Below are 24,776 nucleotides of genomic sequence, written 5' to 3' on the forward strand. Positions count from 1 at the left end.
GGAGGATTCTTTTCCTTCCTAGCATAGTTCTTCTGCGCATTTCGAGGGTTGTCTCCGATATGAGGGCTCCCTATGATTGTGTTTATCTCATGGATTGGCTTGCCTTCAGCTGCCAAAGCCTAATTTCTCTGCCTGGATTCCTCTTGAGTTCTATCTTCTATTTTCCTGCTCTGAGTTGCATGGTCCCTTCATCGCCTCGTATCTCTGTTGGGCGTGGTGGATCGCTGGTGATATTCATGATATTGGTCCCTCCTAAAGGAGCGGGGGTTACTTCTCTATGAAGATGAGGAGCTCTCTGGTGTCATGACCATAAAAAATGATGGAAGATACAATCCTTCGTTCCTTCTAAGGGTTGGTTTACCTTTTTTCTTACATCGATTCCTGTATGCCGTCCCTCCAGATGGCTACCGCTTCTAGATTTGTATCTTCATACGCCAACACTAGTACTTCATTAAGTGTGGTGGAGGCCAAAGCTTATCCGAACGTGGGAGCTACTGTATGTCCAGCTTAGGTCCATTGTTAGGTGACGAGGTGCACTGCTGGTCCTCGACCTACCTGCCTCTGAGGCAGTGAGAGTCCTTGGGTGTACAATTCTGATGGTCAATCATCTCTTCATTGACGATCTTCACTCTCATCATCTCTACCAGCTCGTCATAAGTAGCCGGATTCTTGCTTCGCACGTCTCGCCAAAATAAGGTGTTCATGTTGAGGCCTCCTTTTAGGGCTGAAAGAGCCTCTCTGTTTGTAACTTGCTCACAATAGGTTATTTCATCAGTGAATCTGGTGAGGTAGCTTTCGAGTGTCTCTTCAAGAGCCTACTCTATATCTTGCAAGCATTGCACTGGGGTCAGGCTAACTTTTAATGATCAAGGTTGGTAGCCGGCTGTACCATACTTTGGTAGCTCCAGCTAGGGTCAAATGAAAGGCCCTGTACTTCAATGCCGACGAGGCTCCTCTCAGACTCATTTGCATTATGTATTTGGTGATGTGTTTATTAGGGTCTACTTTTCCTTCATACTTAGGAATTTTAGGGGCACGAAATTCGCAGGCGTTAGGAAGCTTCGGATTTCTTTGTAAAGGGGGAAGATGTTGTCGTCATATTCTATCTCATAGGATCAACATGGCCCTTCAGAGTCATCCTTGCCTGGCATATTTTGAGGAGGTGGAGGTGCTCCTCCTCGACTTCCCAATCTATCAAGTTTCTCCTTTCACGCTTATTTCTAGGTGGGGGAGGTGCTTCTTGGTCTTGTTCTTGCTCTTATTAAACTGGTCTTTGTACGGAGCAAATCCTGCTGCTGGGGTTTTGCCCTATTCGGTCAAAAACATCGACTGACCTCTGTAGCTCATATTCTGGTGGGAAGTTTTTCCCCAGCTAGGGTTCTACTGCCTGGGCATCTTGTGCATATGAAGTGACGTCTGTTGTTCGCGAAATATTTTCTTTCGATTTAAATTTCCGCAAGTGTACGGTTCGTTAACAAGTAATAAAGTGGATTCAATGAGTCCGAGTATCGTCCCACAGAGATTGGTTAGTTCAATTTTACTTATTCGACCTTAACCGAAACCAAATTACTCAAAATGAATGTGGACCTAATTAAAACTCTAAAATTGGAAAGAAAACCCTACTTATGCAACTTTTATGATTGTAATGAAATTAATAAGCAAAACAATAATTTAAAACTCTAAAATGAAATCAATTGTTGAGAACGCACGTTTGTTGTAATCAATAGAAATTAAACACACTAGGATCACGATTTCCCATGCAATTATCACTTTAAACTCTAGTTTCACAATATGACAACATAATTCAATTGTTGACGAATCAATGTTCCTAAATCTATCCAATACTCTCTCTCGAGATGTATCAAACCTATTTCTACATACCACCGGCCTATATTTCTATGACAAGTGCATATGTAAAAATGCATGTAGTTTCATGAACACTTAAAGATTCACGTAAGGCATAGCAGTATATTTCTATCCCCTATCGGACCCTACGATGATTTATATTATGTCGAATCTATTCCAATTCTCTCGAATGCAAGAATAAATCACCCAAACTCACACAATTACGGGCCCTTAATTGCGGAAACAATAAATGCATATAAATCATTCAAAACAAAAGAAATATGTTTTAATGTCAAATTGCAAAACTAGAAATATAAAACTCAAATCACATGGTACATCGATCTCCTAGCACATGAAAATCTAGCCTAACATAATTGGAAATAAAGAAAAACAACAATTAAAACCAAGGAAGAACATCACCCAATTGATTCTTGAAGTGAAATCTTGAATCTTGAAGTGGATTGCCTTGTTTTTGCCTTGTTCTTCCTCTCCAAATCCTCCAAAATTGTGTTTTTGTGCCTCCAATTACCTTCTCCCCCTCTTCTGGACGTTCTTTCGTATTTAAATCGCGTGAAAATTAGGTTACCAAAGGAGTTTCAATCGTATAAGGAAACTGCAAAACGGCCCCCAGATTATACCTATACGACCGCATAGTACATTTCTATGCTGTCGCATAGAGTAAAAAAATTTGAGAAAAAGTTCTCGGGAGGCTTCTATGCGACCGCATAGAATTTATACTATGCGACCGCATAGTTATACAATTCTTTCTGCTGGACAGTTTTTAGTATTTTGGTCATAACTTTCTTTCCTGATCTCCGATTGAAGTGATTCAAAGTGCATTGTGAAGAAAACTCAAATATCTACACTTTTGATACAAATAGGCTTCCTCAAATTCTGATGTTTACTATGTCAAAAATGGATCTTGAGTAGATACTAAAAATCACGAGCATAGCTTTTTCCCCTGAAAGTTGATACTTGATAATACTTCGACCCTATTTCACCTCGTGACTCCTTTCCTCATTTGATTGACTTCTAACACTCTTGAATCCTCATTCCATTTCCCGTCTCATCTATGAATTATTTGCAACTTGGTCCCCAAACTTTCAATTTAATTCATTTTAGTCCCTTTGCAATTCCTTCTTCTTCCAATCATCTTGTATTGCTTTCAAGTTCATACTTAGCATATTTGCATTCCCGAGTTGTCTTTTAGTTCAACTTTTGAATATTTGCATCCTTAGTCCCTGAACTATCACTTTGCTCCATTTTAGTCCTTTTTCGGCTCTCTTCTCCTGAATTCCACTATTTCCATAGAAACACCTACATTGCATGAATTCAATGAGATTAAGTCACAATTCAATCATTTTGCTTGTATTTAAGTCATGTTTGTAATCTAAATAAGTGTGCAAAAACACACTTATCATCTGTCCCAACTTCTTTTTGAATAAAGGGATCTCTTTGACGACTCGAACAGCATTAGCCATGAGATGCAAAAAGTTGTCCTTGAGCTGGGTGGGACCTTTGTGGCATTTTGAAGCCTTGCTGACCTTGAGCCTACATGAAGAATTCATGTCCCTCATACCCGTAGCTATTTAGGCTGTTCCTATAGTGAGCATTGTTGTCGTCCCACCACCTCGATGGCACCAGTGATGAGGTCTGAGGTAGGTGCCATTTGTCCGAAGCTCCTCTTCTTCAAAGATGTCCCTTGGTCCTTCAGGATTTGCATCATCATTGCTAGAATTCATTTTGTCACTCCTTTTTTAAGGGTGTTCAAAACTATATTGCTAATTTTAACTTGGGTTCTTTTTCAAGAACGCCCCTTTTTCAAGAGATGTCACTGATATTCCGATGGCTTTTTTCGATGGTTAATAGGGACTCTAGAAGGGAATTTACCACGAACAGCTCCAATCTGTTGACTTCACGAATTGGACCTTCCACCCTGCGCACAAGAACAAACAGTTAGATGTACACTATTGTTACTAGCAGGAGTTGTGGCAATCGCATACATTCTGATAGTCAAGTAAGTGGACGGTGATAGGGGGTTGCCGGAATTGTGCAAGAGAGTGGGAAGGAGAATATATATTACTTGGTTGTGGAGTGCCTAGAATTAGAAAGATTATCTTTGTCTCTTGACAAGCCTTTGGTATTTATAGGTAAAGGACACCGCTGGATGTGAGGCACGGGTATGCATCTAATGGTGTGAGGCTTCAATCAGCCGTATTCTAGGGAGCGGGTAATTAATTCTTCTGATATGTAAGTTGACATAAAGTTGAGCTGTCACATCAATCAATCCATAAAGATAAGGGGATCCTGACACAAAGATACATCTCTGAAACTGGCAACGAAGGGGCCTCTGCACTCCTCTATCGTAGGGTGCCTCGTCTCCTCACACTTCAGTATTAGATGACGTCTCGGATAATATCACTTTGGTAGTGTTTGTGCCTCACAGCACGTCAACTTGAGGTTCAAGTGAGGAGTATATCACTTCGATGACACCTCAACTTAACACGTGGCACCTCGCTGGAAAGTGGACCTGACACGCCTAGGTGGTTAGTGAGAGGTGTAATAGAAATCACAAATGAAAAGAAAATTAGTTTCCTTGTGGAAGAACACAAAAGTCGTCTTAGACAGGAAAACTGTTGCATGGGTGTTGAGGAGGAAAAAAATAAAAAAATAAAAAAGTGGGTTTATGATTATGGTGTAACAAAAAATTGTTTTATGTGATAAATATATTAAAATCTAGTTTATGTAATTTTACTTAATGCTATTTAAGTAAATAAAAAAATATTTAAAATCGTGGTGTAACTAACAAATTTCCTAGTGTTAATATAATTATATAAGGGTGTGTTTAATTGTATTTATTTTTCATAGAAAATATCAATTTTCCATCCAAATTTCTACTAAGTGTTTGATTACTATTTTTTCCGTTGAAAATATTTTTAACTTTTGAAAATATGTCTAATTTTCCTTATTTTTAAGGATAATTTTCTTTGAAAGGAGTAAGTTTTTGTTTTCTTCAAAATAAGGAAACATTTCATTTTCTAAATGATATTTTTCATGACAATCAAACACGCTCTAAGTTAAGATATCTGATTATTTCTTTATAATATTGCAAACCTTTAAATTATATTATTTCATTTTGTTTGTGAAGGAATTATTTGTTAGTACTTAATTTTATATTTTTATTAATGTTTTTTAATTTACAAAATTTTTCTCTTGTAAATTAATTTTTCAAATTATTTATGTTTTTAATATTGCTAACTAAAATAGTGATCGTAATCTTTAATATTTTTTAATGTTATTAACTACTTAGTGGCAGAAATTTTTAAGAAGAAAAACCAAAGGAGAAATTTTGTGAATTTTAAAAATAGGGGGCATTCGGCAAAACTAAAGTTTAGGAGAGTGCCTAAATCACCTAATGGTTGAGCCAGTTTTGTTGAATGTGATACTCTAGAATAAACTTCTTCAATGTGAAGAAGGTTGTTGGTCCCAAAAATATGTTTGTGCATTTAACCCGTAAATCAAACACAGTTAAAATCAGAAAATAACAAGATCAAGATACAAGATTTTTCAGCCCAAAGGCCCCGAAGTTCGGTGACCGCTTCCAACGCCGAATCCCCGTTGAGCATCTGTTAGGATTAAGCTTGAATTCACTATAAATCACCACAAAAATAGGCAAAAGTTACGTTACAGAACTCTTAGTTCTAACTCTCTCAAAATACAAGATCTTCTCACAATAACCCAGAACTCACACAAGAGTTCATCACAAGAATATTTTCTCTCATGAAATCACAAAGAAATCATAGAAGTTCAAGAGTTTCAGAGAAGATGAAAAACTAAACGAGAGAGAAGCTACTGGAAATGAAATTCACGTGTGAAAACCCTTGATATCTTTTCTTTTATTAGAGAGAGAGACTTGCATTTGATCCAATGGTCCATGCCTTGCCACTTGTCAATAATGTTGTGAAAGTGGCCCTTTAAGTCAACAAACGCGTTTTGTTTAACCCGATTTCTTTCATTCCAGATTCTTCCACTTACTGGGTCACAATATTGGGCTACAAACAATTTGGGCCAGAAGACAAAACACACGTCTAGATCCATATTAAGCTACTGGGCCCTCACAAAAATTCAGTAAACCATCTTCTACAATCTCCACCTTCTGCTGCATTTTTTTGTGACGGTCTATAAGTGAATTAAAAACTTAGTCTAAACTTAATTTGCTCTCTTCACCTATACAAAAACACAAAGTTAGTATTCTTCAAGATTAATCAATTTTAAAGAATCAACAAACTTACTAATAGGGATTACCTTGGTTCCAGCATCTGTAGAATTACCTTAGTAGGAATTTTGATTAATTTAATATCTCCCCTATCAATGATATCTTTAATAAAATGGAACTTAACATCTATATGCTTGGATGTATCATGTAAAATAGGATTTTTACTTAAGAAGATTGCATTTTGGTTTTCAAAACACAGCTCCACCTAATTTTCTATAAGACCTAATTCACCAAGTAAATCCTTCAACCATAATCCCTCCTTTACTGCCTCAGTTGCAGCAATATATTCGACCTCAATTGAAGACAATGCAACCAATTTTTGAAGTTGGAACTTCCAGCTAATGCACGTTTCATTAATGACATAATAATATGCAGTTGTGGATTTTTTACTATCTGGATTTCCAGCAAAATCTGAGTTCACGTAACCTTTTAGTTTAAGTCCATTTTTATCAGTTTTGAACATTAATCCTAACTGACTAGTCCCTTTCAAATACTTAATCAGATTTTTCATATATTGCCAGTGTAATTCACCTAGATTACTCATAAATCTGCTTAGCACACTCACAACATAAGCAATATCAGGTCTAGATCATACAATAACATACATTACAGATCCAACAGCATTAGAATATGGTACATTCATCATTCTTCTATATTCATCTTCAATTTTAGGTGATTGATCAACAGATAATTTCATACTGTCAGACTAACAGGCTTAGCATCATGAAGGGAAAATCTTTTCACTACCTTATCAACATAAGATTTTTATGTTAGAAACAACTTTCCATTTATTCTATCCCTTCTTATTTCCATGCCTAAAATTTTTCTAGTTGGTCCTAAATCTTTTATTTCAAATTCTGATTTCAACTGTCTTTAATTGAGTTAAGAACAACAGAATTATGACCAGAAAGGAACATATCATCAACATACAAGAGAAAATTAAAAAAAAAATCAGATTCACCATCTCTTTTATAGTAAAAATAGGGATCATATTCTGATTTCTTAAAATCCAAACCTTGTATAAAAGAGTCAAATCTTTTATACCACTGCATAGGGGCCTGTTTTAGGCCATACAAGGATTTTTTCAAAAGACATACTAGTTTCCCCTTTCCTTTTACTTCAAACCCTCTAGGTTGAATCATATGTATGATTTCATCTATATAACCATAGAAGAAGGCAGTTTTCACGTCAAGTTGTTCTGAGTCAAAATGTGTCACTATAGCAAGTAGGACTCTAATAAATGCATATTTAACTACTGGTGAAAAAATTTCAGTGTAGTCTATACCTTCTCTTTGATTGAAGCCTTTAGCTATAAGTATTGCCTTATACCTTTTATTATTTGTCTTAATCTCAGCTTCTTTAATCTTATATACCCATTTACAATCAATCAATTTACAATCTTTGGATTTCTCAACTAAGATCCAGGTTTTATTCTTATGTAGGGAGTTCATCTCATCTTCTATTGCAGCAATCCACTTAGGGGATTCTTTGGAAGAAATAGCCTCTTCATAAGAGGTGGATTCTATGTCAAACAGACCAGGTTCAGACTGAGCAGATACAAAATCAGCATTCTGATACTTGGAAGGAAGTCTTATTTGCCTCCTTTCTCTGTCCCTAGCAAGCTGGTAGTTCTGCAGGTCATTTGCAGGCTCCAGATGCTGATCCTCTTCATGAATTTCATCATCTATAATGATCTGTGGTTCTACCTGATATGGCTCCACCTCAAACTAAGTCGGTCATTTAAAATCTCTCTATTCAGATTTATTTCAGTGATAATAAACTCATCATTTCCTAATTTTTCTCCAGATTTGTCACTAAGACAAGGAAAATCATCTTAATTAAAGATAACAGATCTACTTATTATCACCTTATATCCTTTCACATCTCTTAATCACAGTCTATAGCCATTAACTCCTTCTTCATATCCTAAGAACACACTCTTCAATGATCTAAGGTCCAATTTTGATTTTGTGTTATGTGCATATGCAGCACATCCAAAAGTTCTAAGATATGAGTAGTCTGGTAATGTACCTGACCATCAGGAATTTTATTGTTTAGGGAGCTGGAAGGACATTTATTTACTAGATAATAGGCAGTTTTTACTGCCTTACCCAAAAAGATTTTTAGAAGGTCAAAACTGATCAACATACATCTTGTCCTCTCAAGAGTGGTTCTATTTAACCTCTCAGCAACCCCGTTTTGCTGAGGAGTATAGCTCACTGTTTTATGTTTCATAATCCCTTGTTTATTACAATATTGATCAAATTCTGAATTACAGAATTCAAGCACATTGTCAATTCTTAAGATTTTTATCTTCTTACCAGTCTGATTTTCAATTAATACATTCCAATCTTTAAAAGTTACAAAAGTTTCAGACTTGATTTTAATAAGAAAATCCATATTTTCCTTAAGTAATCATCAGTGGTAAGAAGATAATATCTATAACTAGATATAGTAGGAACAGTTGCAGGTCTCCATAAATCAGAATGTATGTATTCAAGGACATTTTTGGAACTTATGCAGCCTTGCCTTAAAGGGCAGTCTGACTTGTTTTCCCATTATACAATGTTCACAAAAAGTTAATTTTTAAACACTATTATTCCCAAATGTTACTTGATATGATAGAGTTTTTAAACTTTTTTCACTTAAATGGCCAAGCCTTTTATACCATAATTCTGATTTATCAGGATGTGTGACAAAATTCACAGCATTATTAGGTAAAATGATTTCAGCACCTATTACATAAATTCCATTGAGCTTAGGTGAGCTGAAAATAAATTCCTAATTTCTTGTTATATTTGTAGAACCATTCTTAATTCCAATTTGGTAATTTTCATCATCAAGAACTCCGAGGGATATGAGGTTTCTTTTAAGTGCTGGCACATATCTAGTGTGTTTTAACAGCATGTGATGTCCATTTTTAAATTTCAGCAACACATTGCCAATTCCTTTCACTTGACATGACTCATCATTCCCAAGTTTTACAAATCCTCCATCAAGACTAGAATAGTCAGAAAGGCAGCCAATATTGGGTGTTATATGAAAAGAACAACCTGAAATTAGGACCCAGTCCTGATCAGTACTTTCCAATAGAGACACATAGGCAACTCCAATGTTGGCTCCTGCTTCTTTGTAATTAGCAGCAATGCCTAAAGAAGCATTTTTAGTATTAGACCCATTCTTTTGGTCATTAGCCTTTTTAAAAGAATCTTTAATAAAGTGCCCTATTCTTCCACAATGAAAGCATTTTCTGTTATTGTTATTGTTTACCTTTCCTTTATTTGGTTTATTGTCTTTTCCTTTGGTGTTACTCCATTTCTTTTTGATAAAATTATTATTCTTGTTAAAATTGAAATGACTGAAGTTACTCACACTTTTCATATGTGGTTTTTGATTTGATGACACACCCTCAACATGAAACACCTCTTTGTGTTCAAATTTCAGTTACAATTCTCTGGTCAATAGAGAACTGTGAATTATTTCAGCAGTTAGGTCACTTTTACCATACTCTAGAGCATTTCTTATGTCTTTATATTTATCTCCTACAGCATTAAGCAGACCAACTACCTTCTGTTCATCAGAAAATTTCTCACCACAATTTATTAAGTCTTGTGTGATCCTATTGGATCTATCCATACTATCTTCTGTGTCAAGGTTAAGATCAAATTTAAAACTGAAAAACTGTCTCCAAAGAAAATATTTATTTGGTACAGTCTTAGTAAGATAGTGTTTTTCTAAGGCAATCCACAATTCTATAGCCGTTTTGGTTTCTCCTACTTTTCTAATTACAGAATCAGATAAGTGAAGGAACATTGCACCCCAGGCTAATTCATCTTGTTCAGTTTTCCTATTTTCAGCTAGGGTTTTTGGCCAAGACTCATCAATGGCCTTAGCACATTTCAACTATAATATGAGGGCTTTAATTTTCTGGCGCCAGAGACTAAAGTCTCATTTGCCATCCCAAACTTGGACATCTACCTTAGAGTCATGGTGTGCAGTAGTGTGAAAATGCTCGCAAGTATGATATAACCAAATATATCACAGTAATAATTCAGTCAACAATATATCACAGTGATCAATGTCAAATTATTCCAATTTCACGATATATATATATATATATATATATATATACACAAGGAAACGGGCAAAATGGAGCTATTTAACAGTTATGTTTACACACAGTAAACTGTAGGGGATAATACAATGTCTACCTTCACTGAAGAACAATTTCACACAACGATAATTTCAACCCCACTAAATAAATCAAGTTAGAGTATCAGTACAAATCAAGAATATATACAACAGCTCAAAAACAAAAATTTTGATCTATAGAAAAATAATATTCACACAATAACAGAAAACGTATTTCAAAAAAAATTGAGAGATAAGTTTCTTGAATCGAGGCCCTAATCTCCTAAAATTCTAGGGTTCTCTCAGGGATCCCTAGATAGAGGCAGATTTAGGAGAGATTCACAGAAACCCTAATTTTTTTTATTAAAAAAAGTTTTGTTACCAAAATCTTACAAGAACTGCAAATATTTCAACAAGATACTCAAAAAACACCAAAAAATCAACTCGTGTTTAGAAACTGTTTTTTTATTTAACAGGAAGGCAAAAGGACAGATATGCTCGGATCTGTAATTTTTTTCAAACAACTAGAATAAAAAAAATTTCAACAAAAAAATCAACATGGCAAAAGAATAGATCTACTCAGATCTGTAGTATTTTTCAAACACAAAAACTCAACCACACTTGAATCAAATAATTTCCACAGCTCTGATACCACTGTTGGTCCCAAAAATATGTTTGTACCTTTAACTCGTAAATCAAACACAGTTAAAATCAGAAAATAACAAGATCAGGACACAAGATTTTTTGGCCCAAAGGCCCCGAGGTTCGGCGATTGCTTCCAACACCTAATCCCCATTGAGCATCCATTAGGATTAAACTCGAATCCACTATAAATCGCCACAAAAATAGGCAAAAGTTTCGTTACAAAACATTTAGTTCTAACTCTCTCAAAATACAAGATCTTCTCACAATAAACCAAAACTCACACAAGAGTTCATCACAAGAATATTCTCTCATGAAATCACAAGAAAATCATAGAAGTTTAAGAGTTTTAGAGAAGATGAAAAACCAAACGAGAGAGAAGCTACTGGAAATGAAATTCACGTGTGAACACCCTTAATATCTTTTCTTTTATTAGATAGAGAGACTTGCATTTGATCCAATGGTCCATGCCTTGCCACTCGTCAATAATATTGTGAAAGTGGCCCTTTAAGTCAACAAACGCATTTTGTTAAACCCGGTTTCTTTCATTCCAGATTCTTTCACTTACTGGGTTACAATATTGGGCTACAACCAATTTGGGCCAGAATACAAAACACATGTCCAGATCCATATTAAGCTGCTGGGCCCTCACAAAAATTCAGCAAAACCATCTTCTACAGAGGTACTTTCTATAGAAGGGTTTAAACTTGTTAAATATTATGTTTAACACTTTAGGCCCAGTGATGGAATCCAATACTTGAGCCAATGATAGAATGTGAATTGACTGCCTCCCATTTGAGCATTCTCGCATGTTGCTGAAGTGCGACTTTGGTAAAGGTTGAGATGATGCCACTTGGAGCTAGTGCAACCGTTGAATGCATTCTAATCCTTTGTATTATATGTCTTGACTCCTCATTTGCTCATATATGTGAGATGGTGCTAGGTTTTCCTCTCATTTGTTTTCTGTGTTTTTTCTCTGAAAAAACTTTTGATTTTTCGTCTGTAATCTTTGGTTTTTAGATCTTCTTGGTGAAGTCTAATGTAGATTACTTTGTGAAAAGGGTGATTCTGTTCTTGAGTGAGCAAATAACCTTTTGTTACTTGATGTAATCTGTTGAGTATATTCTTGAAAGAAAAACTGAGTCTGAGGGCTAGATCCTTTGGATCTTTGAATTTTGATTCTTGTCCTTATAATTTTTTGCTGGTTTTTAGTGGATTAGAGCGAAAACCGCTTTAGTGAATGCTTAGTGTGGTGATACATCCGGGCCTTAGGGTAAAAAGCTCTTGGTGTTCTTTAATTTTCTGTCATTAATTTGGTTTTTTCTAAGACTGTTAATACCAATTACCAACAAAACTATGAGGCAGCAAATGCTCAGTAATTGTGCAGTTAAGTATTAAGAAAGAACGAAGACGAGAACAAGCCGCTACACAGTTTGTTCTTGCTGCCAATTTTGCTGCTTTAATAAAAGGATCTTCAAGTATTAGAGTTTGAAGATGGGAATAATATCTTCAACAAAACAAAGTATGCAATAATAACTTCGTCGAAAGTTTTGGAGGAGACTTGACAATATGATCAATGAAACTCTAGATCATTCCGGGTTTCAAGAGATAATTGGTGGTCAGCTCGCCACAGAAACATTGAAGGTGATATTTAAATTTTCTATGTGAAACTACTTGATTATTATAATTCGATATCGTCTTGCATTTCTTCCCCTAATTACTGATATTCGTTGTACGTTGGTTTGCTATAGACTATGCCTTATCGCACATACAAATATAAGCTGGGCAAAAAGTGTTTTAAGTTGTGGAGTGTAATTATTGCAGTTGTGCAGACTCCATACACATATTGACCTCCAAAGGATAATTTAGGAATTTCACAATTATAATTTTGATTTTTACAAAAGATAGGATCTGTCATTAAGATTTAATATATCATCATCAAAAAGAAAGAGTTTAGAAAAAAAAAAAAAAAAAAAAAGAGTAGTGTGAGATTTTTCTCTTGTAAATTTCTTTTCATCATAGTTAATTAAAGCATTGTTGGACAAAGACGTAATCTCAGATTTAGACGAAGCTCTATGAATCTGACGTGTCCTGTGTATCTTTTCTTTTAGCAACTTTATTGCTCTAGATGGTATAGGATTATGAGTTCTAATTCTCAATAGAAACTAGATATGAATATGACTATTATATAGGCACCCAGCTTTCGCTCTTACCATTTGGTTTCAAGTTTTTGAGATTTATTGTCATAGAATCAAAATCATTCTTGTTTTTGGCTTCTGTCCCACAAAGAATATTATAAAAACATGTTTTGAATTTATTTAGCTGATCCATATTGATGGTTTCCTTTCAGGTCTTGCTGAGATGACCAGGTTGGCACAGAATGAGTTCTAACAGCTAGAAAATGGTTATGAAGATGCATCAGAAAATTGGAATAATGTTGAATTAGGGTGTCCCCGGGGGCATAACCCAATAGTGCAAAGAACAGGAGTGAGGTAGTCTCAGTCTTGCTGGCAATTGTAGTGTGAGGGTTCGATTATTGAGATATGAAATTGTACTCTCTTTGTGAGCACCAATGTACGAGCAAGTTATTGTTCCCTGGCCTGCTGGGGTATATCCCACGATTTACCTCCCTCACGATACTCCAGGGGCGGGGCGGTGGGGGCCTTCAAAGTTGGAGTTCAACCTTTTTTTTCTTTTTTTTTAAATGTTGAATTATGGCAGTACATCAGCTGTATTGAAAATTTTCGCTGTGAAAAAGTTTATCTAATATGTACTCGAGTTTGTCAGAATACGTTATTCAGACCAAGATTTATTATATTCTTGTCAGGGACTGATCCAGAATTGAATTCAAAATCGGGCTGAAAAATTTCAAGCCGGGCTAATACGTGAAAAAAAAAATTTACACATTAAAAATCCGTTTTTACAAAAGAAAAAAAAAGTAAGTGGGGGGAGAGGGGAGGGGGAGGAATTTCCCTAAAAAAATATCAATTGGGCCTGGTAGAGGGGGGTCTACAACCCAACTAGTCCCCTCCCTAAATCCGTCCCTGAATGTCTGGTCCTCTCAAAGTTAGCGTAGAAGTTTGGGAAAATTACATAATTCCAGGTCTTTGAACATCACAATTCAAACATCAGGGACCAAGATTCATAATTCAAATATCAGGTATTGATATAATAATAAAATATTCAATATTGAAATTGAATTCCCAAACCCTAGTATTTTCATCCCTTTTGTTCTCTCGCTTCTCTCTCTCTCTCTCTCTCTCTCTCTCTCTATAACTTTATTCCATCTAATCGCCAATCACCACCCCTCTCTGGTGCAGTCGCCGCAGTGGCGGATCGGGTGTGATAGTGGTGGAGGCTGCTTGTGGTGGTGGTCGATAGAGGTTGTGGTTTCAACTGGCAGCTTTGGGGTGTGGTAGTATTGTTCGATGAAGGCTGCTGTAGTTTTCAGCTTGCGGCGTCGGGGTGTGTTGGTGGTGGTTGTCAGTGGAGGTTGCTGTAATTCTCAGCTGGTAGTGTCGGGGTGTAAGCACTGTGTTGCCAATTGCCAAAATGTCGATTGAAGGAGCAATCGGCGCTTCGTGCAACTCCAGCGTCGACGCCTCGCATGCGGATCTGTAGTTTTGCTGGTAAACACGTGGGTGGTGTGTTTGGGGGTTTGGGGATTTTTGTTATGTCATGGCCCGTGGGTGGTGTGTTTGGTGGTGGTTGTGGTGTGGTGTGGTGGTTGTTGTGTGGCTTGGTGATGGCGGCGAACGGTGATGGTGGTGAACTAGTGGATCTGGTGGCGACGACGTGGTGGAGTTGGTGGGGGTGTTGGGTTTGGGGTTTTCTGCTGGATGGCGGTTGTGGTGTTGTGCAGTGTGGTGATCTCCGTATTGTTGACGGTGATGGTGTTGGTGGTGAATTTGGCGGTGGTGATGGCGTGGTTCAGACGGTGATAATGGTTCTTTTTGGTGTGCTGTGGTGGAATTGGATCAAGATCAGTTGTGGTGTTGCGGTGGTACAGTGCAATCGACGATTGGCTGGTGGTGGTTGTGACCAAGATTGGTGCTGGATGGGATCGATGGAAGGGGTGACCATAAAGTTTGGTCTGGGACCTTAAAATTTGACGATCCGTGACGATCTGTGACTAAAACAATAATCTGTGACCTCAATGATTTGGTTTGTGACCTTAAAATTTGACGATCTGTGACTAAAACAATAATATGTGACCTCAACGATTTCGTCTGTGACCTTAAAATTTGATAATTTGTGATTAAAAAAATCTGTGACTTATAAAATTTTCGATTTGTGATCTCGAAATAATCTGTGACCAATTACTTTAATGATATGTGATTGATAAATAAATTTGTAAAATCTGTGACCATTAATTATTTAACTGTGACTTTAATATATTTATTTAATAAATAATTTTAATTAATTAAATACAAACCTGAATTTTGAATTTTCAAACTTCTTACCTGACTTTTGAAATGGTGTAAAGAATACACCTTAAATATGAATTTTGTCCGTTCCCAACATCTGCAACATTCTCCCAAGCCTTTTATATTTTATATTTGGCAATAGAAACTATTGCCTCAGCCTGGTAATGCGACGCCAAGGAGGCCATCAAAAAGATCCTAAACATTATTGTAAACTTAAAAAGTTTCAGGTTTACTTCTAAGTAAATAATCAATTTTGAATATAGACTAATTACTCTTAAAGATAAATAAGAGTTTTTTTTTTTAAATAATAATAATAATAAGTAGCTTTTATTATTTGAAAATAAGAATAGTAACTTCTACTTTTTGTAGAAGAGCTTCCTAATAAAGTTATAGGGCCCGTTTGGGATGGCTTTTGAAAAGCCAAAAGTCACTTTTGGACCGTTTGGCTATTTTTATTTAAAGTGCTTTTGGAGGTTAGAAGAGCTTTTAGAGGAAGTTCCTCCAAAAGCACTTCCGGAATGGGAAATGATTTTAAATATTAATTTTCAAACAAAAATTAAAATAGCTTTTTTCAAAAATTCTTCTACAAGAAGTAAAAGCCAAAGTAAAAGCCGTGCCAAATGGGCCCATAATAAACTTGACTTTTGACCTTTGAAAACTACTTTTAACTTTTTAAAAGCCCTACAAAATGAATTCTAAACTGTTCATTTCTCTGAGCTAGTGGGAAGGAAATGGATGCTCTAGTTGTAGTGCACATGCCTGGAGAACTAAGCCTTTGTTTGAGCCATATTATTTTGGAAAAAAAATTGCATTTTTGAATAGTGTATTAATGGAAAATAAGTGATTAAAAAATAAATAAAAATTTTGAATTTACGTGTGATGTTATTTTATTGAACAATGTGTGATTAATATAATGTCAAATCACAAAAAAATATATATTAATTGGGCCTGGTAGAGAGGGGACTACAGCCCAACTAGTCCCTCCCTAAATCTGCCCCTGAATGTCAGCATAGAAGTTTTGTCCGTTCCCAACATCTGCAACACCCTCCCGAGCCTTTTATATTTTATATTTGGGCAATAGAAACTCTTGCCTCAACCTGGTAATGCGACGCCAAGGAGGCCATCAAAAAGATCCTAAGCATTATTGTAAACTTAAAAAGTTTCTGGTTTACTTTTAAGTAAATAATCAATTTTGAATATAGACTAATTACTCTTAAAGATAAATAAGAGTTTTTTTTTAAAAAAAAAAAAATAATAATAAGTAGCTTTTATTATTGGAAAATAAGAATAATAACTTCTACTTTTTGTAGAAGAGCTTCCTAATGAAGTTATAATAAACTTGACTTTTGACCTTTGAAAACTACTTTTAACTTTTTAAAAGCCCAACTAAATGAACTCTAAACTGTCAAGATGTTTGAGAATCCATCCTAAAAGGCTGTTCATTTCTATGAGCTAGTGGGAAGAAAATGGATGTCCTAGCTGTAGTGCGCATGCCTGGAGAACTAAGCCCTTGTTTGAGCCACATTATTTTGAAAAAAAAAATGCATTTTTAAATAGTGTATTAATGGAAAATGAGTGGTTAAAAAATAAAGAAAAATTTTGAATTTACGTGTATATTATTTTATTGAAGAATGTGTGGTTAATATGATGTCAAATCAATGTTTAAAAATATATTTTTTTCCAAATAATGTGGATCAAACGGAACCTAACTATTAAAGTCGACATGGATAAACTGAAGTTTTCATTCTAGCAAAAAAGCCTACAGTCATGAACATTTTCACACCAACTACACAATCATTTTCCGCCATTTTCAAACTACAACAAAGGATACATCAAGTAACCACTTTGTGTTTTATGTTTACCAAAAAACTAACCTCTTTAAATCAAGTTGCAGGTCGCAAGTAGTCATGTCCCACTATTGAGGCACTTCCAAGAATGACCTCAAAGCTCTGAGAATAAGCATTTGAATACACCATTAAAGCTTGAAACACGTTGGGAAGGCTTGTACGAAGGTTGTTCAGAATCATTGTTTGGGTCGTTTGGACAGATTTACAGTACTTGGCTCTCTCTTCATCTGCTATTCTCTTTAGGGCCTTGACTTTAGCACGCCTAATTGATAACTGGTTCTTCGAGGTCAAGGCAGAATTTGCATCTGTAGTAGAGAGGCTGCCCTCAAACTTCATTTCCAATTCTGAAAGAGAAGTAAGTTCGCTTTCCAATTTTCTTCCTAGCTTATCAGATCTTTTACGCAGATTGATTTCCACTTGCTGCTGCAAGATTATTGAGTGAACAGCTGATAATAGACTCTTAATGGCCTCCAATACCATCTGAAGACAAGATGAGAACAATAGTTTTCGTGTCAATTTATTGTGTCATGAGAATATTATACACAACAAATAATTCATCAGAATTAATTTCTTATGGGATGGAATTATAAAAGTTCAAAATTTCCAAATGTTCGTCTATCACGCACATAGGGAAGACACACTATACTCCATTCCCATAACAGATCCAAACTCCATTTTCCAGTGAAATCGGCAAGCAGAAGGTTCCATTGTCAGGGGCATATTACGTAGAATCACTATCAATCTACAGATCTTATTTGAGTCACCTCATATGGTTCCAGTTCCTCCATGTTGAAGATAATTTAAATAAATAAAGTTGTCGCTTCTCCCAGGTCTGAAGATTTCAGATGAGGTTAAGTAGGCAGAGGTTCTTGGTTCAAATCTCACGGTGCGCATTTATAAAAAAATTGCTTAGGCCTTTTGATTGAAAAATTAATCTCGCTACACGTAAGAGAGAACTTCGAAGAAAATTTCAATAAATAAATGTCACCTTGCTAACAGAAACTTTTAGATGAGGAGGTTCAAGGGGTGAAGAGGAAGAAAGTGACGGTAAAACTCTCATTTCGAGAAGCTTATAATTGTTAAGCCAGTGAAAATTTTGAAGATCTTCAAGGGAAAATGAAATTGAAGAAAACAAACAGAGGCACCTTATCAGGTAATTTATCAAGTGCAAGCAGCCATTCTTCAGCAAGGGCATGAGCATGCACCATTGATGAATTACCACGTCTGTCGATATCTCTAAGGCAGTTGGCCAGTTCAGTCCATTTGCAGAGAGCTCTTACATATTCTTGCTGATATTTTATGAGTTTGCAGAAACTGTTGTGCCAAGAAGTCACTTCTGTTTTCAGCTGAGCTGCAACCTGCCGATGGTATTCACTACTAAATTCTGCATTTTGCTGATATGCTAAATGATTCAGCTGCAGAGATATATGATTTTGGGCTCGATGGCACTCATAAAGAGTTTGCCACAAATGCATCAATCTGGAAGGGGAAAAAAAAACCCAGAGTGTTATTTTAGGGCACAATAGGAAACCACGCTTTTTTGAAATCATCATTAGATCTAGGCAATACTAGTTGAGATAATGGAGGTATTCTCCATAAAAGCTATTGCATAGGGGTTTCTTATATGACAGCCATTCAAATTGATTCTTTTAATTTCTTCTGTGTTTAGAATTGTTTTATATGACTTTATATGCTTGGTTTAATGCTACGGCCACCAATCATATAGAAAAGCTACCTAACTTCATGTCGTTTCTTACACCTCCCATGTATTATCATTTTGATTAATAAAATTACTTGATTATTTATCACAAAAAAATAAAAAAATAAAAATTTCTCCTGTGCTTATTGAACCCTAAAGTTGCTACAAATAATAAGAGTGACGCAGGCTTAGTACAGAAAGTCAGAGGAGGGAGCGTTCAACCAAATCTAACATGACAAGATGTAGTTGTCAAAGATATAATTTTCTTTACATCTTCGAGTATATCTACCCTCTGATACTAAGACTCTTCGAAATAGTCGAAGTACCCTATCGAACACAATACGACATAGGAATGGAATATGTGTCGGATCCTCCAAATTTCAATCGGACACTTTGTCATTCTTGCTTCTTCTTTCTTCTTCTTTCCTTCTTTTTTTCATTTCCATTTCTTCTTTCCCACTTCTACTCTTTATACACCAAGTGTCGCTGCCAATAGGTGGAGAAAGGCAACGGCGCTAGATTTTCCCTTCTTTTTCTTCTTCTTTCTTTTTTTCTTTTCATTTTCTTCTTTTTTTCCTTCTTTCCCTCTCTGTATCGGTAGTTTAAGATTTTGTTTGTATAAAATAAAAATGAGTTTCATATAGTGCTACTTAGTTCTCCACTAAGTCCAAATTGCAACCAAGACCCTTATTTTTTATTTAAATAATATTTAGTAATTCCTAGAATTAAAAACTAAATCCCAAAATTCTATTTTATTCGTAACTCCTTATTCAATAGATATTTCCTTCTTTGTGAATAATTGATTTTTCCCTATTCAAAATGACATCTTGGATTAGTAAAAAAATTGAAGTTTGAAAATCGTATTGACGAACCCATGTCCGAAATTTGGATTCTTTTTAGTCATGTCCCCGTATCCTATATTTTAGAAAATAAAAGATCCGACATTTAGAAATGTACCCGTACCCGATACCCATACCTGAGTCCGAACATCATAGTATCTAGCAAACAAACATGACAAGATGTAGTTGACAACTGATAAGTATAAAGCTTTCTTTAAATCTTCGAGTGTATCTAGCAACGAACTGAACCAAATAGCAAAAAATGATTCATGTAATTATCTATCAACTTCATCTAAAGTGGAAATCAAATGCCCAACCTCCCTTAATTCCTCTTCCTTATTATAAACGGGATAACAATGAAGAACAAATCCATTAAAACTTATTTCGAGCTATCAAGGGTTTTGATCTCAGCAATTCAATCAATTATCAATGTAAATAGTGTAAGACTTAAATGAAAGTAGGATTTTATAATTTCAGTGACTTTACCCAGAAGCTAGTGCAATCAGCTGAGGGTGGAACTCCTCGTTTATTAGCTTTAATATGGTTGAGTGAGACTGACTGATTGATTGTTGCAGAGATAAGATGTAAGATTGCAAACTTTCAACAGCTGAACAAGTTTTCCCATATTTAGCCATATCGTGCTTGTCCTCTTGTTTATCTAGCGATGAAGATTTTCTATGGTGCTCCACCTTGGCATTCTCTTCCTCCTACAAGATATCATAATTTAGGTCAAAGAAAGAACAATAAAATTTCTACAGGAGGAAAAAATTTATTATCAAAAGAATACCAAAAAGAAACGTGATATGATCTCTAACTTTGTCAAACTCTAGACTATCTGTGCAAACCTACTCCAATTATCTTCACTCAAAGATCATATTTCTCCTAATTTTTAGATTAATATAAGATCCAATTTAAGACGGAGTCAACATTAAATGGACATATTAATGCAAAAAATTATAGCCTCTTATTTTTGTTAATTTATACTCAAGCATTGAACAGTCACCATGCATAAGAGATACAATCTAAATTAACATAACAGAGCATTTACATAATTAGAAAGCAATAATCACCTTGACTGCCTTGTAGAGCTTCTGCTCCTCTACATAAAGCTTTTGGAGGGTGATACAATGAGCTCCAGGCTTACACGGCTCACCAGAGATATAGACCTCTCCAGTGTCTCTCGTAGAGCGAAATGATTTAGCATGCCAACTCCATGTCAGGGAGCTAAAGACTTTTGCTGAACTGCTTCTGTTCCCTGGAAATGTTGCACTTAGTGTGAGCTCCACTTAAGTTTACAGCTATAGTGTTTGGTCTATTGAGAGTATAAGCATTGAGCATATTCGTGTGTAGGTGTACATACATGTGCATACATGTAATAAAACAGGTTGGACGACAAAATTAAAAGTGGAAAGTGAAATCATAATACCAAGTAATAAACATGACATTGATCCATAAAAATAAAAAAAAATAATAAAAAAATAAAAAATACACAAGAGAGCAGAATTGACTAGCGTCTAGCTTCAATTGATTATTGCACTTATCAAATCTTACCCTCCTCCCCCAGCACACAAGATAAGACTGAGTCAGCATTCTTCAGCTTGGGATAATTAGGATAGAACAGAATACAGATTAGTCTTCAGGGGAATTTGGTAGATATTGGCACCATGGACAGAATCTGATCCTCTAAAAAGCACAATATGTTTATGTGCCTGTTATGAGCAACCACAAATAAAGATCTTTTCTCATCTCTCCATAATGCAATTTTCAACTAGACCAATTCACTCAAACCCCAATATAAACTTATCCAGGAATATTTTTTAAGAACATAGGTATAAACAAATAGTGGCAAAACTAGCAAGTACAAGACATAAAGAAATGTAAAAAAATGAGGATGCACGATGCACTGATATAAATTCCCATTGTATTGGGATTGCTTCAAAGACTTATAGCAGTTGATATTTAGACCAAATTTTAAGTCGGAAGAAGTTATTGAAATTCTAGGAAATACTGATCAAAGTGATATAATGAAATGTCTCCGTGACACACACAACCTTGGGGAGCATTTAATCTCTCATCACCCAACCAAAAGAAGAAAACCATCGACAAATGCTTACACAGGGAAGGAAAGATGAAGCTTTTTTAATGCCAGGCCACATGCACACAGCACACAAATGGTAAAATACAACAGTGCCATAATGATAATGGGCCACCAACATCATACATTGCACTGAAATAGATTTCAGGAATTTGCTATGTCCATCTTGATTGGCCCTTCATCGGTCATCCATAGGCCAGGTAATTCTGTATTTTGCCAAATATCCAGTTTCGTCAATTAGTAGAAATGATTGTTGTTCTTTCTGAAAGAATCAATAGGCAAGGTTGAAAAATTACTAACTCAACTACACAAGGGTCCCTTGAAATTTAAAGAAGAAAATATGTGCTAAACTAGAAGGTTGAAGTTGGTAGGCAAGAATAGAAGACACAAGACAACAAAGAAAAATGATTGATGAAAGAAAGACCACAGCAGAGTCTCTGCTGAGACCACTCAAAGAAATAGAACTAAATAATATGCTCTTTCCAAGGTAAGTGTAATCTTTTTTTAGGTTTTTAGGCTCCACCATGTAAGTGTAGTCTCGAGTCTTAAGAATTGCATGTCTATAGAGAACAATGTACAATACATTGTTATACATTAAGTGCATGTTCAGTACGCAACAGTAAACGAGACTAGACAATATCAAAAAGATCATAGCTTCAATCTATTCTTTAATATTGTCCGGTAGTATCTAATTCCTTACCAAATATATACAGCACTGAATGAAGTAAAATGAATGTGACTTTTTATTAAATTAGTAGGGAAGAAGAATTACGCTTGTTTTCTTTTACACTACGAAAAAGGAATACGTCGCCCATACTGATATCTACAAAAACATTTATATCCTTCACTCCACCAGCTGCTTTCACAAAGTAGTCATCCAAGTCCTTAACAATACCAGTCAAGGTCTTCTTATTCCGCCAAACTACCATAGCCTTATCTGCTGTATCCTTTGAATGACAGCTCATAACTGACGAATTTTCATCAACCAGTTCAACAGTCTGCTGCTTCCTGGGATGCATGACAACATTGGCAGTGGCAACAACATCCTCTTCATCATCTTCTTCCACAAATTCAGTATATGCGTCTTCCCAAATTTCCTCCTCAACCTGCTCCGCATTGTCATAATTTTTTTCACATTCAACCATTGAAGAATCAAAGGGATACCAATATTCCCATGGAGACTTAGAAACTGGAGGTGATGGTGGGGTGTGACGACTCTCCTCATCAACTTCTATTATTTCTCCTTGTGCAACTTGAACCTTCAGCTGTTTATCCTTGAACTCTCTCAAATCGTGGCTGAAAGCAGGCAGAGGTGGAGGAGAAGGTGGCAAATGACTCGGAGGGGAATGGGGCAATGCAGGGACAGAAGTGGGGTCCTCAAGTTCCAGTGACTCAGATTCAGTAAACTGCCTAAGAGTAACTCCAGTATTTTTCAACGATCTCAGGTATGCCAACTGAGCATTAGCAAATTCTTCTCGATATCTTAACAACTTTTTCATCAGTATCTTCCTCTCCTTGCTAATTCTCACCCTCTCTTCTTCATCAATTCTTGATGCAAAACAACCCATCTCTCCAAATTTAAAGATAGTAAAAAAATAATCAAAGCTGCCGTACTTGGTGCAATTCTACAACTCCAAGTCTTTAACATTCATGGTAAAAAAATAATTTATTTATTATTATTTTATTTTATGTTTTGAATAGTAATCAAGTAATGGTAAAAAAAAATAATAGATTGTAACGTATTCTCCATATCTCCAAGAAACTAATGCAAATCATTCATCATCTGCATAAACAAAGTACTCTTCCAGTCAAACATAAATGAAATGATTCCTCCAGCAACCAGGAAAAAGACTGTAGAGAATTAAACAAATCTCTCAGCCCAAAAATATGCAAAATTTACAAACCCAACAAAAATCTGTCCAGAAAATCCTCCAAATTGTTTCAACTTTTCCCTAAAATTCTCCAGATTCATAAAACCAAACACTATTTGCTAAAATCACTTTGCGATCCTAATCGCAATTTGCATTGCCATTTAATGACCTCTATAAACATAATTTTACCACTGAAGCAAAGAAGAACGTTACCAAAACCTTCATCGTCTCAAAACCAAAGAATGACGTTTCCTTCTTTTGTTTTTTCCTTTTGCAGGCAAAATCTTCAAAAATTCAATATTTTTTCCAAAAAAAGTAACAGAGTTCACCAAATATATATTACTAGATAAAATATATGTATGTCTTTTGTCCTATAATAAAACAAGTACTGACACCGGAGCTTTCAGAGAAATCCAAAACAAAGTCCGTTTTTGGGAGAACATGTACTGTAATAAGTTTGGGAAAAAAATAAAATTTTAGATATTTAGAAAGAGAAATTCACCATATTAAATTTCATATAAAATAAAATATAGGTACTTTACTCAAGCGGGATTCCTCTGTCCATGCAACAGAAAGAGAGAGCATCAAGAAAATTCAGGAGAAAGGGAAAGTGAAGAAACAGAGACGAAGACTAGATTCCCAAGTAATAATAAGCATCCCAAGCACTAGAAGAAATAATCTTTTTTCTTTTTTTTTTTCTCGTAGGTTTAGCAGTAATCTCACAAATGAATTTTCTCACTTCTATTAAAAAGTTCAACGAGTTACCACTGTTGATAAAATAATAAATAAATCTCAATTTACTATACAAGAGAGAAAATTATCTATATATTTTTCTTACTTTTCACTGTTGAAGTCCCTTTTTTTCTTCTTTCTTTCCCTTCTTTAACTCACGTCCATCCCGATTTTTGCTCTTTATTTTCAGCGACCATACCAGGCAATCATACTAATTATTTTTAAGTACAATAATTTCAATTGATTGATTTACGCAGTTGAAAAGGTGTATGAATTTAAATATCTCTTTCTACTCCTTTTTCTTCTCGAAAAAAAATTTTGCTGGTTGTAATAGTTAGTAAGGTTTTCTTCGTATTTTTTTATGGAATTGAT

At 35.4% G+C, this 24,776-nt stretch overlaps 1 protein-coding gene and 1 long non-coding RNA gene across 2 annotated transcripts; one reads left to right on the plus strand and one right to left on the minus strand.

Annotated features, from left to right (window-relative positions):
- Positions 1–11,813: 11,813 nt before the first annotated feature.
- LOC111412337 lies at positions 11,814–13,683 on the plus strand. The gene is made up of 2 exons (XR_002706042.1): positions 11,814–12,538; positions 13,245–13,683. It is a non-coding gene; the product is annotated as an uncharacterized LOC111412337 (long non-coding RNA).
- A 3,362-nt stretch (positions 13,684–17,045) lies between these two features.
- Positions 17,046–24,354, minus strand: LOC111412338 (nitrate regulatory gene2 protein-like). Its single transcript, XM_023043224.1, has 5 exons — positions 22,574–24,354; positions 20,777–20,961; positions 20,193–20,413; positions 18,314–18,647; positions 17,046–17,648 (listed from the first exon to the last, which is right to left on the minus strand). The coding sequence occupies exons 1-5, from the start codon at positions 23,367–23,369 to the stop codon at positions 17,205–17,207; spliced, it is 1,980 nt and encodes a 659-aa protein (XP_022898992.1). The 5' UTR covers positions 23,370–24,354; the 3' UTR covers positions 17,046–17,204.
- Between the last annotated feature and the right edge of the window lie 422 nt (positions 24,355–24,776).

Source organism: Olea europaea, chromosome 16 (genome assembly GCF_002742605.1).
Source record: "Olea europaea var. sylvestris chromosome 16, O_europaea_v1, whole genome shotgun sequence".
NCBI classification, from domain to species: domain Eukaryota; kingdom Viridiplantae; phylum Streptophyta; class Magnoliopsida; order Lamiales; family Oleaceae; genus Olea; species Olea europaea.

Bases quoted from the DNA above. Each gene is read 5' to 3' on its own strand.
- LOC111412338 (XM_023043224.1), bottom strand. From the start codon at position 23,369: ATGGGTTGTTTTGCATCAAGAATTGATGAAGAAGAGAGGGTGAGAATT. The intron at 20,962-22,573 runs GTAATTCTTCTT...CAACATTTCCAG, and splicing joins TAGTGTAAAAGAAAACAAGC to GGAACAGAAGCAGTTCAGCA. The intron at 18,648-20,192 runs GTAAAGTCACTG...TTCCCCTTCCAG, and splicing joins CTGATTGCACTAGCTTCTGG to ATTGATGCATTTGTGGCAAA.